The 12,448-nt window shown below is 47.6% G+C and overlaps 1 protein-coding gene across 1 annotated transcript; it reads left to right on the plus strand.

Annotated features, from left to right (window-relative positions):
• The first annotated feature begins 3,962 nt into the window (after positions 1-3,962).
• LOC117866267 (uncharacterized) lies at positions 3,963-6,547 on the plus strand. The gene is made up of 7 exons (XM_034750432.2): positions 3,963-4,147; positions 4,240-4,280; positions 4,595-4,652; positions 5,297-5,390; positions 5,819-5,903; positions 5,993-6,058; positions 6,153-6,547. Exons 1-7 carry the CDS (start codon positions 4,063-4,065, stop codon positions 6,237-6,239), a joined length of 516 nt encoding a protein of 171 aa, XP_034606323.1. The 5' UTR covers positions 3,963-4,062; the 3' UTR covers positions 6,240-6,547.
• Positions 6,548-12,448: the final 5,901 nt, after the last annotated feature.

Genomic DNA, 12,448 nt, shown 5'->3' on the forward strand with positions numbered 1-12,448 from the left:
AAAATCGTGAAGGTTACAAAGTGGTCTCTTTTGCTACTACAAAGCAGATGGCATGTCCCTTTCAATGATCGACATGATGACATTGTCGCGTGTCCACATCGGTCGGATGTAATGCATGTTACGATCGCTTGCTTTAATTTGATTATTTCTAGATAAGCATAATTGTCTGGATTAAGATATTCCTTTTGTTCAGGATAATTGTGTGAACAATTAATGGATAGGGAAATAGAATTGGCAAAAGGTATAGGATAATTCATTTGGATCACTTATACATTTTCCCTGAAAACTAGAAAAAGTCTGTTTTTTACTGAGAATTCAAGAAACTTATAATCTTAAAATTGTTGCAGCTCGCACTGTGGTAATGAAATCGATCGCCAATTTCACCCATACCCTCCAGCCCCTAAATTTGCATAATTCAAACACAATCGTGGAAGAAGTTTCTCACAAAAAAATCCTGAAAATTAAAATGAAATATTCAGATACAAAGTTGATTAAAAATGAAAGGATGGTAACCTATATATCTTGTTTATCCCGTAAACTTTCCCTTTCCTTCATCTCTGCACGCTTCTGATTGGTCAAGTCTAACATTTTGTCTTTAGGCTCTAGAAACTCATTGGTCAAGTCTGGCATGCATGATTGGCTTCCGCGCGAAGCCAACAACTCGTTTACACAAATTTGGCCTTGCAACTTGGAAGTTATCACACGGCCGGCTAGAACAACCTTGTCCACGGCTTGTATTAGTGATGATACTTATAAACTTTGATTTTGTCACGTCTAATCTTCATGTCCAAGTTCTTAATTAGGTACTAAAATACGCAGGCTGAGTTGGACTTTTCAGTGTTTCTTCCTTAATTGAAGCAAGATAGTAGCGTATTCCTCCTTTCTGGAAGACAAAAAAAGAGGAACAATCAGATGACAGACATGCCAGCATAAACACTCCAAATTTAGTTATTATTTTGAGCAATGAGTTTTTTTTTAACGATGATCGAACTAGTTACTCTAACACTTAGTAGTAGGGCATTCTTTCTGACCTATATAGGTATTAGAGACTTGGGAGTAACTTGCACATATATCTTCTTCAACTCTAGCATTTCAAGTAAAAAAATATTATTCTTTTCTAAACCACAACATGAGCATTGTGTTCCAGATAAAACCTATTGTGGAGGCAACATAAGCACTAACTATTGTGGAGGCCACCAGATAAAACCTGTGGCCGCATAGTGTTCCACCAACTTTTACCATATGCGTGTAGCAATTTTGTTACTATTGTTTGGAACTTTGTACTCCATCCTTAAATATTTCAGGACATTGACCCGGTCTCTAGTATGCTGCTTTGTTTATAGGATATCGACGCTTTTGAACAAAAATATCTATAAAAATATATTATTTTAAATAGAAAGAGTTGCATCTTATGATAGCTAGTTTCATGATGAATCTAGTATCATTTTTATATTGTCAATATTTATGAAATTTTGCAATTAACACTCAAAGTTAAAAAAAGATTCAAGACTTAGGACAACCTAGAATTACGTGCTTATATTGTGGACAGAGGGAGTAGATAACTAAAGTTGTTTTACTGCTCATTAGTTAGAAAAGTATATCCACGCTTAGTAAGGTTTCTCGGTGTATATATCCGGTTATTACTTTCGTAATTTTAGGCGTGTGTGATGAGAGACACACTACCTTGTGCGCAAAGGTAAATACTTCATTGGCGTCGTTAGTCTTTCAAGTCACATCGTCGAGTGTGACGGCTATCTATAGTTATTAACTTAATGTTATTGGCTTCGCTAGGTAAATAGTTCATTAAGGCTCCTTGTTGCAGGTAGTCATCCATGATGACGGCATTGCTTATACTAATGCACAGCTTAGTTCATCAAGCATTCCAGTTCAGAGGGTGATGGAGGTAAGCATGCTGACACAATTACTAGACAAACCCCTTGCTTAATTACTCTTCTTGCCTTTCTTACTTTATCTGACGGGCAGTGAAAGCTCTGCCTCGATTCTGTATTCATCTCTGCTAGCTTAATCTCAAGTACCACGCCAAGCAAGACAAGGAATCTTGTTGTATTTTTAGTTTACGTTTGATGGCTAGGAATCTTTTCTTCGGTCTTAAAGATACTATGTCCCCGTCCGTGTTCATTGTAATGGCTTAGTACAGAACGGGTTACATAGTTTTTATTCATTTCACACCCCAAGCTAGTTCTCACTTTCTCCACGCATGGCAGCAATTTACCGTAGCTGACCCGGTGATAAATAAATTAAACTGCTAGTAATAAAAAGTCTGGCCGGCCGGGCTGTCACTGATCTCTATCCATCTTTGGAGTAGTTGGTTACTTGACTTGTAAGTTTAGTGCAGCAAGCATCGATTCATGATCATCATCATCCATCACACAACAACCTAATCCACTAGTTAGTGGCCGGCATTATCGTAAATAACTACTAACACCACAACTTGATGGCATTGCATGCAGCTACCTGTTGATCGATAAGCTAGCTAGCTCGAGTCAACGCCATAATTGATCGATGAAGCCCTAGCTAGCCATCCAAGCTTGTCGTTTTCGCACGCTGCAAGCAGTCAAAGATTTGCCGGAGATACGCTTGGTTTCGCTCCTCCTATCCGATCCACCCGCGTTCTTCTCACGCTGATTGGGACGGACAACGTGGGTAACTGGGCACCGAGTAGCTTGAGAATGCTTCTCGCTTAACCATATATTCCACTACCTGAAGTACTAGTAAGAAACTGTTTATTATTTAGTCATTGTGTATTAGTAGCTGTCCTGAGCATGCATGCTGATGTTCGATGTTATTGTTTATCAGTCATCTTAGTGATGGAAAATCTTACAAAGTACTCGCTCCGTATCGAAGTATCGAAATATTTGTTTGTTAACTTTTCCTACGATGTTTGAGCATTCATCTTATTCAAAATTTTGTTGCAAATATACGAGAAGATAAGTTATGCTTAAAATACCTTTGATGACAAAGTAAGTCAAAAATAAAATAAATGGTAATTACATAATTTTTTGAATAACACGAATGGTTAAACATCGTGACTAAAAGTCAACAGTGACAAATATTTCGATAGTAGGATATGTGAGTTTACATGCGACTCGAAAGACATGGACTTTGGCCACAAATACATGTTTGGGCACATGCGTACACATGATGTTGAGAAACTCGCACTATACTGACATATATTTCAAATGTTTGTACTCTAGATATATGACAAGAATTATAGCGTGTATTTGTCTCAAAACATACTTTCATAATATTAAGAATAATTGTGTTGCCACCATATGGCTGGGTTAGTGCACTGTAGCATTCCAATATCCCGAGTGTTCCTTTTTTGTAAATGACAGGTGATTATTGGTTTTCTTTACTTGGAATAGCCAAGGCTTTTTAACCCCTAGGAATATTCATGAAGCGACTGATGTTTTTTTGGGTAAATTTTGATTGCTAATATGTTTTCCTTGAGAAACGTCCAGTTCAAACTAAAAAAAACCATTAACCAATTGATAAGAAATTATGAAGAAAAGTAATCACCCTCTGCAATTTAAAAAACAAAAAAAATCTTTAACTCATGTAGTGGTGATGTCCAAAATAAGTATTTTTAACAAGAAAAGGTACCAGCATCGGAAACTAATAATATTGTATTCACTGGTTAGTCTATCCTAAACTTCTTTTGAGGGCTATATAAACAAATTAGCTTATCCTAGGTTTCATATTTCTAAAAATAGAGGGAGTAGTAATTTTTTAATTTTTGACAATTTTGTTGGCACTGGAAAGTTGAGTGGGCTGAGTGTGCCTCCCTCAATGTAGTAACTCCATACAAGTTTGGCCCAAGTGTATAATCCAAACGGGCTCTTTATGGCCCATGTCCACACGGGCACACCACATACGGTCCAGGTTTACTTTTGCCCATTAAACGAGTGCTTATACTCTTTCCAAACTAACGGCAAAAAAAAAAAAGGAGAGAAAGAAAAAGAAACGCCACCACCACAGAACCAGTGAACCACAAGCCTCTCAGTCGCAGAGCAGGAAGGGGGCGGCAGGGAAGAAACGGACATGGCGGTCGGCGGCGAGACCATGATGACGAGGGAGCAGCTGCTCCACCTCTTCTCCCGCTTCTCCTTCCTCACCTCCCTCCCCGGTCGGTCTCCGCCTCGCCGCATTTCCGGTTTGCTCCCCGTCCCCTCCCATCTGACTTCACTAATCTTTGTTCTTTGGCCCCCGTGTTTCCAGAGGTTAAGCAGCGGATTGCCGACGCCGTCAGGGACAAGCAGGTGCGATGCCTGAGCAATTCAGGCGCCATTACTCATCTTTAGCGCTCGCAGTGTCTCTTAGGGGGATGGGTTCTTTGGGGGTGGTTCTTGAAATGTTTGGGTTTTTGCTTGGCGCACCTGTTTCTATTCCTGATTAGCTCGGCATTTCGCTCACACAGTTCGATTGTCTTGGGTCACTTCCAAATTTCAGTTCGGACCTTGAAATGTGGGAAAATTTGAGGGGATTTTGGGGTTGGTTTAGCGCAAATTTGCATGTGAAGGCCTTGACATGTATGTGCAAGTTACAGTATGGGTGTATCTTGCTCTGCTTGTAGGAGGCTGTGGCCGTGACCACTGAGATACAAGAGGAGATCCTTCGCGAGATGGGCATAGGTATGCTAATTGCATTCGACCTGAATCTGTGGTTTTCTGTAGGCTGTAGCATTTAGACATGTGGTTTGTTGTGCATGTGCTGAATGAAAAACAGGAATCTGAATAATGTATCATTTTATTGTAGCTGCCAAATGGTGAAAGGAAAAATCATATGCATTTAAGTTTCTACTTTATTTGTCTTCAGAAATTGCTTTGCTTCAAGATGGAACTTAATAGGTATTACCATTTTAATTAATGTTTTAATGAAAGGTTCGGTTTTTTCTTAGTTAAATCGATATTTAAGATACCTACAGCGCATGAAGGTACAATATTAATGCAATCATGCTCAGCTAAGATCCAAATGTTGTAGAACATAGTAAATACCTTTTACTCTAACTGCTTTGACATGCCAGGCAGATCCATTTTATTATGCTGGTTATTGCTTTTTATCAAGTAATTTTGTGGAGTACTTGATTTATGTCAAGATTCAAGAATGTAATTCTTGCTGAATTTAAATAATCTTGATTTCTAGTCTTGTACTTCTGCAAAAGGATATAGTTTTTTTTCTTCGCATTTTAGAAAACGACCGTACTCATGTTTGCCTTAATGCAGAAATGATCAGGTTCTGACATGATGCATTTTGACATGTTATTTCTGGATGTCAGATCCAAGTTTTGGTATTGGTTGCCTAGGTAAGGTCAACGTTGTTTACGAAAATGACAAGGACTTGATGATTAAATTCTATCAATTTGTTGCCAAGTAAGTGCTTTGCTCCTATATATATGTTGATCCTGAGTCAGTCTAAAATGGTATATGTAAGAAAATAAAGGGCCAGTGATGACTTTTTAGAGTCAATAAAGCTTAGCATTTCCCTTAATCAGATGAGCACCTTGCAGTTTTTTAATTCTCTCATCTCTGTGTATATTTTGAGTTGACTGTGTAGTTTTGTAATTACAACCATGCATGTTACATCCTTTGGCTTCAGTTATTAGTTTTGTGTTTCCATACACATTTGATAGTAGGGAGATAGCGCTAATATCAGTGTACAAATACTAGATATAAATATGAATGTGACCCACATTAATGATTTTGAGATATACATTAGTTCTTGATTCGTTATAATAGGAAACGAGCAATCCATTAGATGACCTTTATTTAGCTTTTTTTTTTGGTCATTTGTTTGATAGAGAAGAGATGGCTATTGATGAAGCTGAGCTTGGACCTAGAGAAATGGCTGAAAAACTACATGCTCAACGAATATTACAAGAACAGGTGAAGCAACACCTTCATTATTCTTGTTGAAACACTCATGTTGTTTATAATCAAAGCTGCTTATTACATGATTTGAGTTGTTGCTGCAGCAACTGAACATGCTAGTTGAAATGAGGAAATATAGCCCAGAGAGCCAATCTGTCATACTTGGGACTGTATGTGCATCTTCCCCCATCCCCATTGTTCTCCCCTCGGATTCTTTGATTAACCGAAGAAATACATGTTTACTTGCCTGTAATCCATGTGCAGTTGCGCAAACAATTGGAGGAAGCAAATTTTGACATCAATGCATCGATCTTGAGTCCAGATCAAATTCAAGAGATCATTCAGAAATGATACCATTTCCCAACAGATGAGATTAGTAGTACCAGCCTTGTGCGGTGATGCGGTGCTGTGCATCTACCTTTGTAACTGCAAGAAAGATGACCAGCCTTGTCTATTTGATATCTGGTGATTGTAAAATGCATCTTGAGAGGTGTAATTGTTACAAGCAACCTTGCAAAACATACTGATTTTTCAAAGATAGTTCTCGGGGATGTAAAACATCCGGACTTTGCTATAGTTCTTAGGGATACTTAAGCCTTTGGGAATAACACAAATATCAGAGGTCAATAGAAGTGTTCATCTTCATTTATGTGAATCAAGATGAGTGTCCTTTTTTTTTTCTGAACGGGAAGGTAAGTCTCTTTTGAGGCTTAAGAAAACAGTGCATATCTTGCATTGTTTTATGTGTTTAATCATTAAATATCTTTAAATGAGAGGAGGCTTTGTTAATGAAAAAGTAGTTCATCATTAATCCTTTTAGATTTGATCTGTCGTGCTCAATCCATAGCTGATAGGATTGGGAAATTGGGATGAAAGCTACGGATTGGCATCATAGCAATGATGTTCTTTACCTTCTCACAGTCTGACCAAAGTTTGACCAATGCAGTTGATTTTATCTTAGGGTCAGTTTGTGGTGGTTGTTGAATCTAGTTTGTTATGGGAGTCTCTACAGATTCTAGTAAAAATGCTGCTGCTATAGATCATAAATTTGGAAAAGAAATACGAGTCTGTTTGGAAAGGCCAATTTAATGCCAAGCAAAACCCCAATCCGTCCATTAATACAAAGGATGTCTCATACATACACAGAAGATACACGTGTTGGCATATGGATTCTCAGAAAGCCTTAGATTCCTCAAGGTGAGAGAGACATCAAGCATAAGTCCAAACAGATTTTAGCAGCAAAATTGTGGAGGACTGAAACTGCTGAATAAGTCTTGCTGCTGGTCCTTGTGCTGCAGCTGCTGGTCCTTGTCCTGCAGCTGCTGTACCTTGTGCTCCAGCTGCTGTGTTGACTGGAGGATAGTAGGGCTGCAGCATATGCTTGCTGCAGCACCACTTTTGTTGACTACTTTTAGGGTAGGACAGTCCTAGGCATCTTAGACTAGATAGGACAACATCAAAAAGGTATCTTAGACTAGCATATGCCTTGATGCTTGTCTGCTAGGCCAGCTATAAATATGTATCCTCAACCCTTGGTTGGACATGGTACTGTGGAAAGAAAACCTAGAAAATTACCCCAACTCTTCCTAGTGCCATCCTCTCGATGAGAGTTACAGTTCAGATCCTAACAACTGGTATCAGAGCCGGCTCCTCCTGTAGCTTGAACATCTCTTGCTCACAACCCTCCCAGCCACCTTTCGTCCCCAGCCGGTAGCAGAAACACCGGCTGTCCCTGCTCACTCCTCTCCCTCTACGCAGACGAGCGGCAGCTCGTCGGAAGCAGCCTCTTCCCCACGCAGCCCCCCGGTGGCGCGCTATGTCCGCAGGACAGTCTCAGCACTCGGTCGCCTCGAGCGCGCGGTGTCGGCAGGAGGCCGAGCTCGCTGCGGCAGAGGAGCATACCCGAGTGGCGGCGGAGACCGCTGCGGCGGCGGCAAGGGCGTCGAGGCTGGCGGTGGCGGAGCTGGCTGCAGCAAGGGTGGAAGCGGAAGCGGCGGCGGCGGTAGATGCTGCACGTGCGGTGGCAGCGGAGCTCGAGACTCTACGTGGCGGTAGCATGAGCAGCGCTACCTCTGCTGATGGCGGTACCGATGTAGAGCTCGTGCTAGCAAGGGAGGCGGCGCAGGAACGGGCAGCGTAGTGGGCAGCCGAGCACCCCCGCGGGCGCACGCGACGACTGTGTTCCTCGCGGACATGGTGACCGCGACTCCTAGGACGACTTGCACATGGACCTCACACTGGAGGTCCAGCGATTGCGGGAGAGGGCAGCCCAGCTGGAGGCGGAGATGGAGTTCGATCGGCGGCGCGGTGGTCGGGTCGACGAAGGGCGCGGCCCTTACAGGTAGCGCGGCTCTCCCTCCCCGGACCACTGTCATGGTCGCCACGGGTCCAGGCTGTTGTCAGGGAAGTCGGCCCCGGTGGTGGGCGGCACATGTGGGAGGCAGTCCGGTACGGTGACGCCGACTACGATGAGGATCAACGGGCGCTGGATGCCCTCATCGCTGCAGTCCCGCCCGAGATGCAATTCTCGCTTTCCCAGAAGCGGACTGCCAAGGAGGCTTGGGATGCCATCGCTGCGGCACGCATCGACAGCGACTGTGCCCGCAAGTCCACACTGCAGGCACTTCGCAAGGAATGGGAGAACCTGGCCTTCAAGCCAGGTGAGGACGTTGATGACTTTGCTCTCTGTCTCAACACTCTGTTGCAGAAGATGGTGCAGTACGGCGATGACACCTACGGCAAGGAGAGAGCTGTCGAGAAGCTCCTCTGCTGCGTACCCGAGAAGTACAAGCAGATCGCTCGCTCGATCGAGTCTCTGCTGGACCTCTCAAGGATGTCGATCGAGGAGGCGATAGGTCGCCTCAAGGTCGTCGACAGCGACAAGTCACAGCCTCCCTCAGGGCCTGTCATCATTGGCGGGAAGCTCCATTTCACTCAGGAGTAGTGGGAGGCCCGCTAGGGTGATCGGAAGAAGGGGGAGCCTTCTTCCTCGACAGGCGGCCGCAGGCGCGGCAAGCCACCCAAGGCGCCCAAGGCGCGACGAGACGCCGAGGGCGGCGCGCGAGGAGGCGCCCAGGGTGGTGCTGGCGGCGCGTGAGGAGGCATCTAGGGTGGTGGCGTCGGCTAGCACAGGCCGCCACGAGACGACGTGTGCCGCAACTGTGGCAGGCTTGGCCATTGGGCCAAGGACTGTCAACAGCCAAGACGCGGCCAGGCTCACGTCACACTAGCGGAGGAGGAGGAGCCGGCTCTGCTCCTAGCACATGCAAGCATCGAGCTAACTCCAGCGGCATCGGCCGTAGCGGTTCTCCTCCACCTTGACGAGTCGAGGGCACACGCCTTCCTCGGCGACTGCTCCAGCAACGATAAGATTGAGGGGTGGTGCCTCGACACTGGCGCTACCCAGCACATGACCGGTCGGCGGGAGTTCTTCATCGAGCTTGACTCTAGCATCCGAGGCACCGTCAAGTTTGGGGATGCCTCCGGCGTAGAGATCAAGGGCGTCGGCTCCGTCATCTTCACCGCCGAGTCTTGAGAGCACAGACTGCTCACCGGAGTGTATTACATCCCCGCGCTGAGGAACTCTATCATCAGCCTGGGACAGCTGGAAGAGAACGGTTCGCGCGTGGTGATCGACGACGGAGTCATGAGGATTTGGGACCGCCGTCGTCGCCTTCTTGCCAAGGTAACCAGAGGTGCAAATCGCCTCTACATCCTTAATGTGCAGGTGGCACAACCCTTCTGCCTCGTTGCTCGTCGGGACGACAAGGCATGGCAGTGGCACGAGCGCTTCGGGCACCTTCATTTCGAGGCCCTGAAGCGGCTCAGTGCCAAGGAGATGGTGCGAGGCCTGCCATGTCCCGATCATGTGGAGCAGTTCTACAATGTTTGTGTGTTGACAAAGCAGAGGCGGCTCCCCTTTCCCCAGCAGGCGAGCTTCCGAGCCAAGGAGTGGCTCAAGCTCGTGCATGGGGACTTGTGTGGCCCAGTGACACCGGCCACACCCGGAGGACGACGCTACTTCTTGCTGCTCGTCGACGACCTCTCCCGCTATTTGTGGGTGATGGTCCTCGGCAGCAAGGGGGAGGCTGCGGACGCCATCAGGCGCACGCAGGCTGCTGCGGAGGCAGAGTGCGGCCACAAGCTGCACGTGCTGCGCACCGACAATAGTGGCGAATTCACGGCGACTGAATTCGTGTCGTACTACGCTGATGAGGGCATTCAGTGCCACTACTCCGTGCCTTACAGCCCACAGCAGAACGACATCATCGAGCGGCGCAACCAGACGGTTGTGGGGATGACTCGAGCCCTCCTCAAGCAGAGGGGGATGCCGGCTATTCTCTGGGGAGAGGCGGTGTTGACGGCTGTCTATATCCTCAACCGCTCGCCCACCAAGGCGCTCGACGACAGGACGCCATACGAGGCTTGGCATGGGCGCAAGCCGGCGGTGTCCCACCTGCGGGTCTTCGGCTGCCTCGCGTTTGCCAAGGAGCTTGGCCACATCGGCAAGCTTGACAACAGGAGCACTCCAAGAGTGTTCATTGGCTACTTGGAGGGTTCGAAGGCCTACCGCATTCTCGACCCGGAGACACAGCGTGTGCGCACAGCGCGCGATGTTGTGTTCGACGAAGGGCGAGGATGGGCATGGGACAAGGCGGTCGACGACGGTTCAACTCCGACATACGACGACTTCACTGTCGAGTACATCCACTTTGAGGGAGCTGGGGGAGTAGGCAGCTCTTCTTCGCCGAGCGTGCCTACCCCCGTCCCCGAACCTCCACCGACTCCGACGCCTGCTACTCCGGTAGCGCCACGCTCTCCAGCCGCGACTTCAGCTGCGACGAGATTCTCGTTGGCACCACCACCGCTGGCGATGCCACGTACTCCAACACCGACAGCCACCCCTCCGGGCACGTCTACTCCGACACCAGCTCATGTCGAGCAGATCCCGGTGGAGTTCGCTACTCCGCTCTCTCACGACGAGGAGCGCATCGACGCATACCACGATGGCGAGCAGTTGCGGTACCATATGATGGAAGACCTCCTCGGCGACCAGCTGGTGCCGGGACTGGTGCCTCACAACCTGGAGGCACAGTTGCACCTTGCGTGCGACGACGACGAACCTTGGTCTTTCGCGGAGGCCGAGAGACACGTGGCATGGCGCGCCGCGATGCAGTTGGAGATGGACGTGGTTGAGAAGAACCGCACCTGGGAGCTTGCTGACCTCCCTTGTGGTCACCGCACGATCACCCTTAAGTGGGTGTTCAAGCTGAAGAGGGATGAAGCCGGTGCCATTGTCAAGCACAAGGCTCGCTTGGTGGCACGCGGGTTCGTGCAGCAAGAGGGGATCGACTTCGATGATGCTTTCACCCCCGTGGCACGGATGGAGTCCGTGGGACTCCTCCTTGCGCTGGCCGCCCAGGAAGGCTGGCGCGTTCATCACATGGACGTCAAGTCGGCGTTTCTTAACGTCGACTTGAAGGAGGAGGTCTACGTGCACCAGCCGTCGGGTTTTGCGATCCCCAGCAAGGAGGGCAAGGTGCTGCGCTTGCGCAAGGCCCTCTATGGCCTGCGGCAGGCACCGATGGCGTGGAATGCCAAGTTGGATTCCACGCTCAAAGGGATGGGCTTCGAGCAAAGCCCGCACGAGGCGGCTATCTATCGGCGGGGCAATGGAGAAAATGCCCTGCTGGTGGGTGTCTACGTCGACGACTTGGTGATCACCGGCACCAAGGATGCGGAGGTGGCGGCGTTCAAGGAAGAAATGAAGGCCACCTTCCAGATGAGTGACCTAGGGCCTCTCTCCTTCTACCTGGGGATCGAGGTGCACCAGGATGACTTCGGGATCACGCTTCGACAGAGCGCCTATGCCAAGCGCGTCGTGGAGCTAGCCGGGCTCACCGACTGTAACCTAGCTCTCACTCCGATGGAGGAGAGGCTGAAGCTGAGCCGTGACAGCATGACGGAGGAGGTAGACGCTACGCAGTACTGGCGTCTTGTGGGGAGCTGTGGCGGATCCACTTCGAATTAGCTTGATTAAACAGGGTTAAGCCGCCTAACATGCGACACTCCTGCCCTAACCAAGTTAACACGAAGTGCCGTCGGATTTCATCCGATTTAACCACTTGAAAAGGATCGAGTTTAGCAACTCACACGAAGGTGAGTGGTTCCAGAGAATACAACGAGTCCACTGAGTTAGACAAATTTACCTATTTAGTTCGACCATAAAATCCAACATCAGAGTTTTACAAGATTCAAAATAAACAACAGAGAAAAACACTAGCGGAAGACTTCGTCGGGGTCGGACATCCCTGGTGAGGCCAACCGGGACATCACTGGTTCCTCTCCTCGCCGTCCGAGGAAGGATCCCACTCGACCGTCCAGCCTGGCGGAAGCTGGGGCGGCCAGGCGCCAGCAAGAGAGAGGTCGGGCGCAGCAACCTCACCTGAAACAGGAGCCACAACAAGGCTGAGCTACTAAGCTCAACAAGACTTAACCGATGGGAGTAAAACTACTCCTCCATCTAGACATGCAGGGCTTTTTGGCTGAGGGGTTTGTTT

The sequence above is a fragment of the Setaria viridis genome, chromosome 8, assembly GCF_005286985.2.
Source record: "Setaria viridis chromosome 8, Setaria_viridis_v4.0, whole genome shotgun sequence".
In the NCBI taxonomy this organism is placed as follows: domain Eukaryota; kingdom Viridiplantae; phylum Streptophyta; class Magnoliopsida; order Poales; family Poaceae; genus Setaria; species Setaria viridis.